This window comes from Gopherus evgoodei, chromosome 6 (genome assembly GCF_007399415.2).
Source record: "Gopherus evgoodei ecotype Sinaloan lineage chromosome 6, rGopEvg1_v1.p, whole genome shotgun sequence".
NCBI lineage: Eukaryota > Metazoa > Chordata > Testudines > Testudinidae > Gopherus > Gopherus evgoodei.
Window position 1 is genome coordinate 113,338,572 of NC_044327.1, and position 16,056 is coordinate 113,354,627.

The window sequence follows — 16,056 nt, forward strand, 5'->3', positions numbered from 1 at the left end:
TTACTGGGTAAATATTCACAGGCCTTTTACCAAAAATACCCGACTAAATCTCTACTTCTGGGGCCCTGCTACTCTGGGTGGTCCCTGCTTTTTTTTTGGGGGGGGGGGGGAAGGCGGGGTGTTTGCCTGCCCCAGGCCACCACTCTCTGGATGGCCTCTGGGTGCCCCAGGACCCCTGCTGCTGCTGGGGCAGACCCCAGGACCATTACCCAGGTGGTCGGACCAGCTGCACGGGCAGCCAGCCCCAGGGTCAGCTGCACCAGCCACTGTGGAAGTCACAGAATCCGTGACTTCCATGAGCGCCATGAGAGAATAGCCACCTCAATAATGGTGCAAATCAAAATCTAAAGATTTAAACTGTCAATTTCCTATCTTTTGAATCACATTCATTCATTTTCAGATCTTGAAACTGATATCATGCATATAATTTTTCATTTTTATTTGAACATTTACGATAATTACAATTGGATGGTTCATATTTCCAGCGGTATCTCCATGGTAGATACCACCAAAACATACATACATTCCGCACGGTTAACAAAATGACATTTTAGTTACTAGAATTACAACTATTGTTTTGTACATTTTTTTGCTTACAGATAACACGAAGTATTGTTGCTGGGGTATTTCTGTTAACAGTCAAAATCAGATTACTACTACATCTGTTTAATTTCAATAGGAATAAAATGAATACCTGTACATAAGGATAATGTACATTATAAGGTATTCATTTAGCACTGAGACTATATTTTGGCAAAACTTTCAATGCACTTAGAGATCTTATGAATTAGAACAGATTTAATATTTAGCAGTTATGCACTATATAAATACTGATCAAACTTGTACAAACCTTTGTACATCTCTTCTTACTGGTTCATATTTAACTGTATGATATGAAGTCAATACTATGTAATATCTTTCTCTCTTGTGCACTTTAATTTCACAAGTACACTTATAAACCACCAATTTTTATTTAATTCGCAAGTCAAATTATCCAAATTTTAGATGTGACATACAATCCTTCCAAACATTTGTTTTTAAAACCAGAATGATACAGCATTGGGTAACAATCATATGATGTAAATTGATGCAGTTTAAATACTTTTGTAATTCTTGATGCAGAATTCTTAAAATGGAACACTTATTCACCACTGTTAAATAAATACCTCCACATCAGCCATTCAGCACTCCAACTTTCTTCATGTTCTGAAGCATTCTATTTTGCAGACCATGTTGAGTTAAATCATGAAATTAACTGGCTGATGAGAGAACTACTACTTATTTTTGGAGGAGCATTTTATTGCTGTAGATGGGTTGGGGAATGGAAGGCTCTGAAGTAAAATATACAAAGCTTTATGAAAATATTTCATAAGGAAATATGGCTGGCAGGTTAAAAATTCTTTTGTAATGTAGTAAGTTTTAAGTAAAATGAATCTGTACCAAACTTTTAATGTAAAAGTAAAAAATGCCAACAAAACCAATGATTAAGTAAAATCAAGCAGCTTCAGTGAATTCAAATTATCCCTGCTAAAACTGTAATTTGTCTGTAAAAAGAGCCAATACTCCTTAGTTTAAAATAGCTGTTTCTATAAATCTGCCAGTATTGGTTTCCACAATAAAACTAACACCAACCATATTAAGCCTTCTCATTCATTCCCAACCCCCGAGAACTCAACTTCCGATCTCCCCTTAACCCACACCGTTACCTAATTCCCACAGTTACCATGAAAGAACGTCAAGGCCCAGTGCTGTGACAACCACTAATCCGTCTGAGAAATTACATTGCTCCCTCCGTTGTTACAATTATGTTCTTCAAAACAACCAGATGAAACAACTCAGGTAAGGCAGGTGAAGTCTGAAGTTACAAAGTTTCTGATTTAATGGTGAGATTTCTAGTTAGGTTTTGCATACTATAAAATCTATGATATAAATATTGCAAAAGCCTCTTCCAAAGAGAGAATACGTTATGTTAACGAGAACAATAAAGGTCTGTAAGCAATTAATTATTTTCCTTCATTTCTCTGTGGAATTTTGGCAGCTACTTATTAACTATTCTTTCTGGTGCAGATATATTGCAAGCAACAGGAAATTATTCAAAAAGGACAGCGGAGCTAAAGATGAGATTGCTGCCCTCAGACATGCCTCGTCCTCCCCTTCACTCCATAAACAGCACTTTAAGAACTCAACGTTCCTCAAAGTAACAAGGACTAAATCACCTCTTTGATTAGTCGCACTTGAAATCATTCATTGCTGACTGGGTTAAGGGGAAAATGAGGAAAATATGATACTGCATATGTAAGTTAAACAGTATGTTTAATTAGATCCCTTTTTCCTCAGGCTTCAAGTATCATTTATCATGTAAATTCTTCAGGGAAGAGACAGTCAGTGTATGACACTTAACAAAACAAGGCCTCTGCACATCTGCAATATCAATAAATTCCTCATGCCCTAGACAGCAAACAATATTAAGATATTCTGAAATTAAATGAATAGCAAAAACCAGTTATCTAAACAAGTTGAAAAATACAATAGTTTAACATTAAATGGGAAAAATACAGTAGATTCAGTACTTGTACATTCAGTGATATAAAGTCCCAAAACTGCAATTTTCATGAAGTTACTATCTTCTTCCTTGGATTAAAGCAATTTGAAAATCAGATACACACACCCCGCCCCCCCCCCAACATACAATTCTTCAATATAGTGTTAATTTGCTCACTAACTGATCTCACACCTTATTTTTGTTAACTTTTAATATAGGAGTGCCCTTTATAAGCTCACACCCAACTGTAATAAGAATATTGAAAGGGAAAACATAAGCGTATCTTAAGTCATCTATCAAAATTCTCTTCAGTTATGTTGCATGTACACTACATTACCTCCTACTGAAAAGGAAGCATCACTCTGCTACAGATCAGGATGCAGATAGCCAAGTGAAGTTCACTAAAATCATGAGCTGCTGTATGCCGGCACCAAACATGCCCTTCCTAAAAGGCTAAACTGTGCACATGTAAGCCACACAAATGTGTGTCCTGATCAAGCAATATGGACAGAGCAGAACTGTTTTAGCCCACACTGAAACTTTGGCTAGGCTAGTTTTAATCCTGCTTGGTTCAATCTACACCAACTGTACTATAGCTTACTGGTAGTTTTAGCCATGCTTAAACAGGATTGTTGAGCATGACTAAAAGCTCTATCAAGGCAAGGTAAGGGTTCTTGCCCATTACAATCAGATAGCATGTTCAAAAGACTATTTTAATCTAATGCAAAGCTTGAGAACAGTAGGTAAGTAAGGTTATTAGTTCATCTGTTTAAGCTGGGACCTTTAAAATAGGATCTTAGTAAGTCCTATTCTGAGGTTAAAATCTTACCATAATATATATGTATACCATACTAAAAATCTAGTGTCTAAGAATAAAGGCTAATTATCTTTAAGTCAAATGATCTGCAGAAGAATGAAAAGAAAGAATGTGGCTTGTGTCCAAGTGTTATTGTGTGATAATCACATACGCTTGTTTAGTGTAATACTTCATGCAAGCAATGCCAAATACCTATGTACTTATCTACATCAGAATAATGTGGTGAATTTTCAAAGACAGTATTTAAGATTATCTACAAAAAATATTTTAATTATTCATTATTTGGACTGAGTTGAAATCACGAATATAAAAGTTACGAACATCTGCAATAAGGTCAAGTTTTTTTTAATGTCTCCTGATTAACAATTAGTATGAACAAGTTTTAATTGAACTGAAACCAAAATTAAAAGGAGGAGACTAAAAACTGTTGGCGGGAAGGCCACAGCTATGCGTTATATAGTATTACTGGATTGATTATTACTTTACACTGTGTTGAAAGCAAATCATTCCTTTTTAATAAAGTATACACAAATAGCCTCACTTAGAATACACTTTTAATGCACATAAAAAAAGTATTCATCTTACAAATTGTTTTGCAATCCAAATATACAATAGCTTGGAAAACAAGTATTTTAGAAAACAAAAGCCAATGTGTAAAAAGACTGCTTAAAACAACTAAAACAGTAAGTTTCTGTATGGCTGTCTTTACAGTTTTCTTACTGCATCATCAATATCGGAAATCTGTTCCTTCAGCTGATTCCACTGTTCTGGATTTAAAGAAATACCTGAAATGCATTAAAAACAAATCCTTAGTGCAGCAAGATCAAGATTTTGTACAACTTTAACAATCTTATTATGTCATCAATATTTTCCTAACTAACAATGTTAGCTGTAGTGAGTGTTAAATGAATAATTACATTAACTAAAATATCTATGACTATACACCGGAATATTTACATTTAACTTCAGGCTAAACAAGAAGTTAGTCTGTTTATGGATTCTGTTTGGATATGAGAAGATACAAACTGTAGTGCAGCATCTTTGTAGAAACCCATCCACAGGTGTTATGTGAATCACAAGAAGCTACAAATGGCAGGCTGCACTAAAACTCTGGATGAGCTGGAGATGCCGAGGCTTCTCTCTTTGGTGTGATAAAAGCCATTTGTGGATTGAGTTTGCACACACATGTTCTTAGATTCATAGATTCCATGGCCAGACAGGACTATAATGCTCAACTAGCCTGACCTCCTGTCCAACTTGACACAGTGAACTTTTGCAAAATTCCTAGAGCATAGATGTTTTCTAAAAAGATAATCTTGATTTCAAAATGGTCAGTGATGGAGAATCCACTATGACCATTGATAAACTGTTTCAATGGTTAATTACCTCTGCTGTTAAAAAATTTAAGACTTATTTCCAGTCTGATTTTGGCTAGCTTCAACTTCTAGCCATTGGATTGCGTTACACCCTTCTCGGCTAGACTAAGGAATGGGGAACAAGTATTTAATAATTGGCTCCTCAGAGTCACCCCTTAATCTTCTTTGTTAAAACTAAACTCTGTACATTAAAGCATGTAAACATTTTTGAAGCAGCACTGTGCTGCACCTCGTTCTTCGCTCCCACCACACAGAATAGTATGACATCTATCTATATCTTCTCCTGCACCAATCTTACTCATGCCTCTACGCATGTTTCTTATACTTTTAACCCATTGTTTATTTAAGGATTTATTCAATTTTGTCTCCATTCATTCAAGGAGCAGTCTAGACGCACTCTGGGAAAACCTGTGACAGGACCCAAGGGAAACAGGATCAGGACTTTTTTGGTAACAAGTATTTTTTTTGAGTATATTAAACATAAGTACTGCTGATGTCAGCCACCTGTGAACTTTAATCTAGAGAAAAAAAACAAAAAAAACTTTTCCTACATTCTCCCATGTTTTGGACACCAGCTAGTCTGAACATGCTGTCACACAGTTTTATCAAGTTTTCAGAGAAGACAGGTTTGTTTAAGAAATCTTTAACACCTGACTGAAACTGACTATTTAATTTTGCACTGGAAAATATCAAACAGCATTAAGCCCTTTCAGTCAGAAAATAAACAAAATCTCAAAATTCTTACCATAGTAACCAACTTCATTTCTAGATGAACAGACCAACAAAATATCAAGATTCTAATCTAACGTAGGTTTTCAAAGTGTGCTGATTTCAGTCAAAGCAATACTGATTTTAAGATTAGATTTTAGTTTCGTTTCCAAAAGGAAGCATCAGTTTATAACAGAGAAAACTGTCATCTATTGATGTAATATTAGTGTTAGCTACATAGCCTAAATCACTTAATTTTTTTAGTTATGTCTACACTACATCCTATACTAGCAAAACTTATGCCACCCAGGGGTATGAATATTCCACCCCTGAGCAACGCAAGTTACACCAACATAAGCATTCATGTGGACAGCGCTATGTCGGCAGAAGAGCTTCTCCTGTCAACACAGCTTATGCCACTTCGGGAGGTGGGGTTTTTTTATGGTGACAGGAAAGCTCTCCCCCTTTGGCAGAGCATCTTCATCGGAGGCATGGCAGCTGTATTGATACAGCTCCGTTGCTGCAGCACATATAGACATGGCCTTAGTAACATGCACGGCTTGTTCCAGCATCAACTTACTTTACCAAAACAAACTTCTTCAGAGAGTTTGTGATAGTCAAATTTTAGTGATGTAACATTTCTGATTTAGTCAACATTTGTTTAGTCATGCTGGATTTACAAAAGGGCTTATGGAGTTAGACACTTAATTTCCACAGAATTTAAATGGGATTTGCATGTTTAAGTCATTAGGCTCCACTGAAAATCCTAGCCTGAAATGACAGTACAAGTAAATTTTGTTGGGATTACACCAAAACCAACATGTTAGAATGTTACTGCTTGGGCTCTGCTTTCCCAATTGCTGAAGTAACAAAACTTCAATTGAAACCAAGTTCTAGTGTGATATGTACTAAATCAACAGTAGGTAATGGCAAAATAAGTTTCTTTTTTCAGTTTTAGTAAACTGTGACTAAATAAATGAGAGAAACTGCACTGAGACATTTTCTAGGATACAGTGTCTTCAATTGCCACCTGGATTAATTGTTCAAGATGGTTACCTACTTCCCTTACACACTATCAGTTTCTGAAATTAGAACAAACTAGTCAAGATTTAGATAATGTCATTTGTACACCTGCAGTAGCTTCAACCCTAGAAGAGAAGGGAGGAAAAAAAAACAAAAAAAAAAAACCACTTATTTACTGAGCTCTACATCCGAGAGACTGGCCAGACATTTGCACCAGTCCACGGGTTTAACTTCACTGAGTTCAGCAGCAAACACATTTTTGGGTGGTTCTCTTCCAGCTCTGAAAATGTATTATAATGTACATGTCATAGCAGCATTAATTTCATGTTTACTTTTAACATCTGTACTGGTTCTTTAGATTGAGAATGCAGGAAAAAAAGGTTGAATCAAGGAAGTGCTTTATATATCTACAATTTAATTTTGGATACCATTGACATTTTCCTTGATCCTTGTTAAAGCTTGAACCATCTCCAACGCTTCAGAAAAAGTTATAAGTAGCTAATTTTTCTTATATGAACCAAGCAATCTTCAACTATGAACTCAACACTGAGAACACCAATACTGACTACAAAGTAGTCCGTGGTTGTTTTGGATGATGAAAATGGATATTTCTTTGACTGTGCACCAAACAAGCATTCTAACAAGTTTAGTTGTACTGCTTCTGCCGGATGCATCAGATAGTGGTAATGATGAAGCTAACAACAATGCAGAAAGTGGTCATTCATCTCACCTGTATAATTCTAAAATTAACTGCCTGAAAAACTTCGTTGACACACAGATAAAGTTGCCCAGTTCTGCCTCGTGCCCTTCCAGAATGTGGAGAGTGGCTAAACTTAAATCTCTGAAAACCAGGAAATACAAAGTTAAGGTTGTGTTGCAGGGATGGTGTATACCTTAACTCTGTCCCTCTCCAGCTGGCAACAGACACTAGGGGTATGGCTACATTTGGAATTTCGGAGCGCTGCCCCGGCAGCGCTTTGAAGTGTGAGTGTAGTCAGAGCAGCAGCGCTGGGAGAGAGCTCTCCCAGCGCTGCATGTAAACCACATCCCTTACGGGTGTAGCGTGCAGCTGCCCTGATTACACTGACGCTTTACAGCACTGTATCTTGCAGCGCTCAGGGGGGTGTTTTTTCACACCCCAGTTGCAGCGCTGTAAAGTGTGAGTGTAGCCAAGGCCTAGGAAAAATGGTGCCATAAGACAACACGAGGAAGGACTATGAGAAAGTGCCATTGTTTGTGTTGTGTTCCAGATCTGAATTGCACCACCACTATAAAATATAAATTGGAATAGCCATTGCATTCCAAACTCCTATTTTCACCTCAACTAAAATTTTGGAATTAAAATTTCTCATGCCTAGACACTCCCAACCTAAGAGGGTTAACAGACATTGATAGTTTATCTGTACTCAGATAATTCAAAAGTTAGCTTTTAAAACTTCCAACTTTCAATTGATTTAGTTTGAATTGAGGATTAATAATTGGACATGAAGAAATTTAGTTCAAAAAACTGAAAAATTACATATGGTGTTTTGCTCACATTATGTTTATACCAGCAGTATAGTAGTTCAACCTGCTTGTGGTTAGTTTTTAATCCATTGCCTAAACTAGTTCATACAGAATGTCTGGGTCAAGTTCAAAACTCAGCAGTACAAGGCTGTCAAATCAATATGGACACCTGGACATCTCCATTATATTATGATGCCCCACTGCACTGCCACCTTTGATATTCTTTCATGGTCCAGTCCTATGCCCACTGTAGTCAATGGGAGCCTTTCCCTAAACATGAACAGGCACTGAATGGAGCGTTTAATGACAAACTAACCTTCAAACACTTAAAATTCTCATTCAGATGAAACTAAATTTCTCTGCTTCTTGTTATAACCCCCACAGGAAAATAACCCAGCAATATTTAACTTTGTTTTTAAATATTTTTCTAAAATGTAATAAAAACACTAACATTACTCACCAAGAGATCCAGAATACTCAGACTGACAGAGATACAGTATCTTCAATGTCATCCTTGGCATGGGTAGCACACTTTTCAAAATGTTGTTTCATTCCTGCTACCAAGCCCTGCATTGTCTTTGTTACGCTTATACAGCATGTGATCCTTTCTTAATACTTCCAAATGATACAGGAATCTCTTCAAAAATATTCCCATATGGGACTTTTGCATCTTGGAGACACGGTAGGTTTCCCCAAAAAATGTTTAGTACTATAACTTACTGGTATAACACTGTAAAAATTAAACAAAATTTTTCTGCAAAATTTGTATTAAAGCAGTTGTGTTTCCACTTTAGTGTTCTCAACTGAATCCTGATCAGCTCCAAAACTAGTAATAGGTTATCATGCAGTTTATCTCCTCATGCAATGGTAACTTAAAACTATCTGGGGGGAAATAAGAAGTGCTAAGATATTAGAGAAAACACAACAGTTATTCAGTAGTCCAGGTTACAGAATTTAATACCTTTCCCAACTATAGTTTCTAAAGAGATAAAATCCAGACTTGTTTTGATGAATCCTATTTAGAGATATAGTGCCTAACTTCAATCCACTGCAACACAAACCTTTTTCATTTTAAATGATCAAAATTTAAAGCATAACTTTCAGGCAGATAGTTGTAAATTCCGGTTTAAATTTGCTTTGTTTAAAAATGGTCTTTTTATTTTTAAGTTATGGGGTTTTATACCCTGTTCTCAAACTGTGGACCATATCCTCATTGCCAAGGAACCAAAATACTTTTAGGAGTAGGAGAAGAGAAGGAAAAGGACCAGAACTCCAGCATGTGCCTAGATTTCCCCCCTCCCGCCCCCCAATATTAATGCTTTCCCATTACGACATCTTCTAAGTAACTAAAATATTTTATTGAGTAAGTATCAAGGCACATTAAAATTTTGCATTAGAATCAAGAATGGCTTCATTATTTACCTGTGAACCATATGAATCAAGTACTTACAGAATTCTTCAAGTTAGATGATTTTCCACTTTCCTCAATAAAGCTAAGCTAAATATACTTTAATGCTATGCAACCAATGACACAAAATAGAAGTTCACCTTTTCTGCCAGGTTTCATTTCACCTTCTTGATCCATCCAGTATTCTCTAATATCAATTAGGACTTTCCCTTTAAAGTCACGAACACTGACATACCTCATTTTGCCAATCTGCCAACAAAAACAAATCAGAATTTAATACATTTTACACAGTACAAGATTATTCATGTTTCTAATCAGTAATACTTTGACATGAGGCACTGCATACTGCTACAGCTTATTTCAGATTTAAATAGAAATGATTGGACTAAGTATTTTCCTGAAAAAGTATATTAGGACTAATAAGTGGTGACAGCTTTAACAGATGAAGGACTTAACACATTAGGAGAATTCAGCATTATTTCCTGGAAAAATGGGTGTCCTCAAAAGAAAATTCATGTGTACCTAAAAGTTGAATTCCTAATAAATACTGACAACTTAAATTGCTGATTATTTCAGAAAAAAACTCCTGCTTCCTTGTGCAAAATTTGTTAATGAAACTAGAAAATGCTAAGAGAACAATCCATTCAAATTTGTTTTCAAGTTCTGAGACTAATGAAGATGATAGAAGAACCATCACCTCCTCCTGCTCTAAACTGGAGTTCATTTCAATGTTTCCAGAAACAAAAGAGATCTGCATAGGTTAAACAAACAAAAATCCTTGAAGTTCTGAATTTACTGGAAAAATCTGTGGTGGAGGCCACAAGCTCCAAACACACAGATTGTCTGATGCTTAGCTCAAGGCTAAATCCTCACAGAATTAGAGAATTGGATATCACAACCAAACTAAATCCTAGGTGGCACAAGAAAGCAGATTTCACATCTATATATGGCAAGCAACTGTCTGGTTTTCTCAGATTAACTGCACCTGACAGCACCATTGGAACTTTCAAAATGATACTATAAACCAAGACGAAATACTGGGAACAAGTGATACAATCAATGAAACAAAGTTAGAATTGAATGGCATAGCATGGATTATTTTACTCTGCCAAATCTCATCACTGTTTTTTCTGGGTATCTCACTTTCACTCTAACACTGTAACCATATTTAGCCAAAAGATTGAATGCTATGCTGTAGCTGGATAAAAAAACCAAAGCGTTTGTATTCTGTAATCTTTATGAAAACTTTAAACTGTAACATGCTTCCTCAGGAACCCTTCAACCAACAGCCTCTAGAAGTAGCATTATCAATATTACCTGGAACATATTCTCATCTCGGTTGCTGCTTTGCTTAGAGGAAGCTGCACCTTTAGAACTTTCACCAGTCTTTTGTTTCTTTACAGGCTTTTCTGGAGCTACTTGCTTTTTCCTCTTTGCCTTTAACCAAAAGTGTAAAAAACAAACAAAAATACAAAGCACATCCCATTTTATTATAGGCTGCAAAGAACTATTAATACAGTAAATTTTGCATGGGATTTTCAAAAGTGCGCTAAGATATCCTAATTCTGCTCCTACTGAAGTCAATGGTAAAACTCTCATTGGACTTCAAGAGGAACAGATTTAGGAGAATAAAGCATTTTTGTAACCCAAAGAAGATCTAAATAAAATTGAGGTGGACATTAAATTTTTTTACACACACTCACCTTGCACTTTTTACATCTCCCCAATTCAAGGGAGACCGAAGGAGAGAAAGAATGTTCCTCTCTCTTTTATTCTGACTTTACCATTTTGTTACTAATTTACATACAGCACTCCAAGATCTTCATGCTTCCATACCTTATCTGCAGTGAACTACAGAATATACATAAAAAATAATACTGTTTTGTCCTATCCACAGAAAACTCAGCCAGCACTTCAAATGCAGAATGCTCACTACAATCATTGTAGCCCAGCATGTACAGGTCTCTCGCAACTTACGTGCATTTAACATGGGTGATTTCAGCTTTACATTGAAAGGCCTGGAGTCTGGGAGGGGGCATGGCCTCAAGTAGAAGAGGCGAAGCCTCAAGATTTAAAGATCCTAGCACACCAGCTGTGGCTGGGAGTCCCAGGGTCTTTAAATCACCCAGGGGGCTCCCAGCTGCAGAGGTGGCTGGTAACCCCTGGGGCAAACTAAAGGGCCCGAGGCTCCAGCCATGGTGAAGCTTCAGGCCCTTTAAATGCCAGCCCCAGCCCAGCTGCCAAAGCTGCAGGTAGGATTTAAAGGGCTCCTCCGGGCTCCCCACCACAGCGGGAAGCCTGGTGGAGCCCTTTAAATCCTGCCTGCAGCTTTGGCAGCTGGACGAGGGAGAGGGGGGAAGCCCTTTAAATCCCACCCACAGCTCCGGCCGCGGGACTGGGAGGCATTTAAAGGGCTCCACTGGGCTCTCCACCGCAGCGGGAAGCCTGGAAGAGCCCTTTAAATTCCACCCACAGCTCCGGCGGCTGGGCAGGGGGGGCATTTAAAGGGCTCCATCAGCCCTTTAAATGCCCTCCCCCTGCCTCCAGAGCTGCAAGCAGGATTTAAAGGGCTTGGGGTTTTGACTATACGTGGTTTTCGCTTTACGCAATAACCGCGGAACGGAACCCCCACCTAAGATGCCACAGACCTGTATATCAACTCTGTTTAGCTTCTCAAGCCCATCAAATCATGTTTCTCAACATCAGCTTTCACAGTTGTTTAGGAGGAAAAGAAATGTTAACAGAGCAAGGGAACTAAAATGGTTTAGTATTTTTGCTCTCACCACAGAGATCCATAGAACTCCAAGAACCTTGTGATTAGATGCCACAAGTGAAATAACAAATGATACAAAACCAATCAATCTTTAAAAAAAAGTTTCATTCCATTTTTAGAAGGATCTCACCTACCAACCACTGATCCCAGTTTTAACAAAAGGCTAGGTAACACAAATAGCATGGCGTACACATTCCATCAGAATTGAATTGCCTCCTAATTCAATCCAGAAGAAGTTTGTTTGGTGTTTTGTTTTTTTAATTACCAGACTAAAATGCAGTAAACAATTGTCCAATATTCACCTTTTTGTCAACTTCACTATCTGAATCACTGGCAGATGAGCTTGAAGATACAAGTTCTTTTGATTTAGGCATTCTGGAGAGAAGAATGATAGTGAAGATATCATACATGAAACATTGCCCTTTATGACTGGAATGCACTCCCCAAACCGCTTTGCTAAGCCTCTTCTCTCATCTTATTCAAATATCTCATATTTGAAGTCAACATGAAGCAGCAGGAAACTTCAATATATGTCTATCTGAGACATGTGTGATCTCATCATCATCTTAGTCCTCTAGCTTCTTTTCTTTTGATCCATTCCCTTCATTTGTGTACTGTCTCACTTATTTTGAAACTTCTTCAGGACAAGGACTCAGGGTAGGTGTATACTTAAACCGCTGCATAAGTAGCAGCTGCACCACTGTAGCACTTCAGTGAAAACACTACTACACTGAAGGGAGAGCTTCTCCTGTCAGTGTAGTTAATCCAATTCTGCAAGAGGCAGTAGCTACGACAATGGAAGAAGCCCTCCCATTGACATAGTGCTGTCTACACCAGAGATTAGGTCAGTATAACTACATTGCTCAGGGGTGTGGATTGTTCAGACCCTTGAGACACGTAGTTATACTGATGTATGTTTATAGTGTAGATCTGGCCTTTGTTTTTACTTAATTTGTGATACATTTAACACATTTTGGGGTACACAAAATAGTAATAAACAGCTCAGTCTAAGTTACTATGGATTTAATTTATTATCCAAACAAACTAATTAAACATTTCTACATACATTTCAATAGAAGTTTTCAATGAATGTCACAAAATATACAGGTACATTATCAGGCAATTGACTCCCTTCACTCTTATGTATTGTTATTGTCTATTTTGATTTCCAGGTGACAGAATGACAAGTACTGGTTAAGAGATATAAACCCATCACCATAAACTTTTCTACCTGTTTCAAGACATTAAAAGAAAATATGGTGTGCGGTTAAGCCACACTGAGGTGAGACTATCTAAAACTGTATTCTCAGTTCTGCCACATATTTCCTAGGTCAGGGGTTCTCAAACTGGGGGTTGGGACCCCTCAAGGGGTCATGAAGTTGTTACATGGGGGGTCATGAGCTGTCAGCCTGCACTCCAAACCCCGCTTTCCCTTCAGCATTTATAATGGTGTTAAATATATACAAAAGTATTTTTAATGTATAAGGGAGGGGGTCGCACTCAGAGGCTTGCTATGTGAAAGGGGTCACCAGTTCAAAAGTCTGAGAACCCCTGTCCTAGGTGATCTCAGGCAAACCAATATTTTCATTAGTTAGGCATGCATGGAAATCCATATCTTTTGAAGGCATACTGACAGATGTGTCTACTATGCAAACCTATCGATATAGTATATAAACATCTAGTATTACATGTAGAGAAAAGGCACAGGAAGGATTTTAATTGCTTTTAATACCTTTCCAGCTTTTGAAAGAACAAAGCAGAAAAGCAGGTTATAAAAGGGAACAGTTTGTAAGGAAGGAACTATAGTAAGAGATTGGGGAGTATGTGGACTACTGGTTTATGTCAAGTAAGGGGGAGGATGACTATCAGGGCAATAACATAGTGCAAGGTAGTGTGTTAGGATGAAAGGCACAATAATATATGGCATGGGTAGCCAAACTGACTCATGAGCTGCATGTGGCTCTTTTACAGTTAAAAAGTGGGTCATGGAGCCCCCCCACTCACCACCTACCAGACTTGGTGGGCAGCAAGGAGGCTCAGGACCTCTGTAGGGTAGGCTGGGGTAGGGGCTTCTATCCAATGGGGAGGTGGCCTCAGGGCATCAACCCCAGGGGGCAGGCCTGTCCTGGCTTTCGAACTTCTGAAGACTGTCTTCTGTGGCTCAGAAGGTCAATAAGTTTGGCCACCCCTGACATATGGAATGAATACATGTGGGGAAAAGAACAGTGTCAGGTGAAAAAGCAGCCACCATGAGGGGAAATGGAACACAGGAGAGGAAGAGGGAGAATAGGAAATTGGAATATGCTGGGGGTTACAAAAGGGATGAGAAAGGAAAAAAAAACAGTCTGCCATGTTACAAGATTGTTAATGTGCTGAAGAGGGGCAGGAACCACTAGGTGGGTGGGGAACAGAATGAAATAAGGTAGGCCAGTGAGTCTGATACAGCCCGCAGGCAACAGTACAGAATTTTTAAAAAGAGGAAAAAATGAAAGAGAAGGGGGGGCAGCAAGAAGTGCATAAGGAAAAATGGGCACCAAAAATGAGAATAGGATGAGGGGATTGAGAACCAATGGGGAATAATATAGGGGAAATTAGGGAAAGACATCATGGAGGAACATGGCAATGGGGATCGAATGGGTCTCTCAGAGGCAAGGTTTTCTAGTATATAGGGTTGGGAAGACACTGCACCACGCAGAGGGATATGGGGCGTGCAGAAGAAAATGAGGTGGAGAGGAGTCACTGAAAGAGGAATGGAGGAAGATGAGACTGGACAGGTCACTGAGTAGAGAATGGGGGACAGCCTACAAACACAGGAGAGAAAGGGGGGGAGGCGGTTCCCAGCCGCCATTTTCTCCCTCGTTCAGACGCTCCCCTCCCCCCAATGAAGAGAGAATGGGGCAAAGCCGGGACGGGTTAAGAAAGGGAGACACGACACAGAATCACTAAGGGTCCACGGCGGGGGGGGCGACCGTCATGTCATGTCCTGGAGAATGGGAGTGGGTCGCGCAGTGGGGGATGGGGGTAGGCGGTTCCCCGCCGCCATTTTCTCCCTCATTCGGATGAGCTTTCTTTGCCCCCGAAACATGGCAGCATCTCCTGACGCAGCGCTCCCCCGCCCCCAAACGGTGAACGGGAGAAAGTCTTCCTACCCCACGGCACTGGGCAGAACAGGAGCGCGGCGGGAATCCCGCGGGCCGAGCCTTCCCCAGCGTTCGAGACGCGGCGGCTCATCCTCCCGCCTGGTCCGAGCGCAGAGCTGCCCGACCACTCCTCCCCTGGCTCCGACAGGCCCTGAGCGGGGAGGGAGAGATAAGATGGCGGCGGGTGCCAGGCTCGCAGCCCCCCGGGGGAGGGGGGAGAAGAGGGGGCGCGAGAGCGATGCGATACTCACGTCCCGCTGGCTCTGCGTGCTGCTCTCTTCTCCGAAGCACACCACCACTAAGAGAAACGGAAATGTCGCGACCGGCAAGCCCCGCCCGCCTGCCTGCGTCATTACGTCCCGCAGCGCGTCACTTAGGGTGCTCCAGAGGCGGTGGTGTTTAAAGAGGAAAGAAGCGTCTCTTTATTCTAAGCCACGAGGCGCGATGGGCGGTCCCATGCTTCCCTCCGCGGCCTACAAGGGAACAAGCCCAGAAAACGGGCATCGTCCCCCTCTCCTCGCCCCTCACCCATGGGCTGGGTAGGAAGCTGAGCCTTATTTACTCCCTTCGGCGGGAGGCGAAGGTTAATAGCCCCTTTGTGCATGGCCTGTGTCTTGGTCTCCCCTGCACCCTAAATTGAAGGGAGACCAGACACGTCAAGAGCAGGGACTCTGGGGCCCGATCCCCTCGCACAGCAGGTGGATCTCAGCCCCCATGGCAGCTGGAGGACTACTTACACCAGGCCACCCTACTGATAATCTCA

The 16,056-nt window shown here is 39.8% G+C and overlaps 1 protein-coding gene across 4 annotated transcripts; it reads right to left on the reverse strand.

Moving 5' to 3' along the window:
- Nucleotides 1-415: 415 nt before the first annotated feature.
- Nucleotides 416-15,635, reverse strand: LOC115653239 (activated RNA polymerase II transcriptional coactivator p15). 4 transcript variants are annotated; one of them, XM_030566180.1, is made up of 6 exons: nucleotides 15,545-15,608; nucleotides 15,303-15,444; nucleotides 12,456-12,528; nucleotides 10,698-10,817; nucleotides 9,521-9,629; nucleotides 416-4,144 (listed from the first exon to the last, which is right to left on the reverse strand). In XM_030566180.1, exons 3-6 carry the CDS (start codon nucleotides 12,525-12,527, stop codon nucleotides 4,065-4,067), a joined length of 381 nt encoding a protein of 126 aa, XP_030422040.1. In that variant the 5' UTR covers nucleotide 12,528; nucleotides 15,303-15,444; nucleotides 15,545-15,608; the 3' UTR covers nucleotides 416-4,064. The 4 variants fall into 4 exon arrangements, with proteins under 4 accessions (XP_030422040.1, XP_030422039.1, XP_030422041.1 ...); XM_030566179.1 differs by lacking the exon at nucleotides 15,303-15,444 and having other exon boundaries at nucleotides 15,545-15,635; XM_030566181.1 differs by lacking the exons at nucleotides 15,303-15,444; nucleotides 15,545-15,608 and adding an exon at nucleotides 14,165-14,341.
- Between the last annotated feature and the right edge of the window lie 421 nt (nucleotides 15,636-16,056).

Coding starts and splice junctions, on each gene's coding strand:
- LOC115653239 (XM_030566179.1), bottom strand. CDS start 12,527: ATGCCTAAATCAAAAGAACTTGTATCTTCAAGCTCATCTGCCAGTGAT. Junction 9,630..10,697: donor GAGATGAGAATATGTTCCAG/GTAATATTGATA, acceptor TTTTGTTGGCAG/ATTGGCAAAATGAGGTATGT. Junction 4,145..9,520: donor AATGAAACCTGGCAGAAAAG/GTGAACTTCTAT, acceptor AATGCATTTCAG/GTATTTCTTTAAATCCAGAA.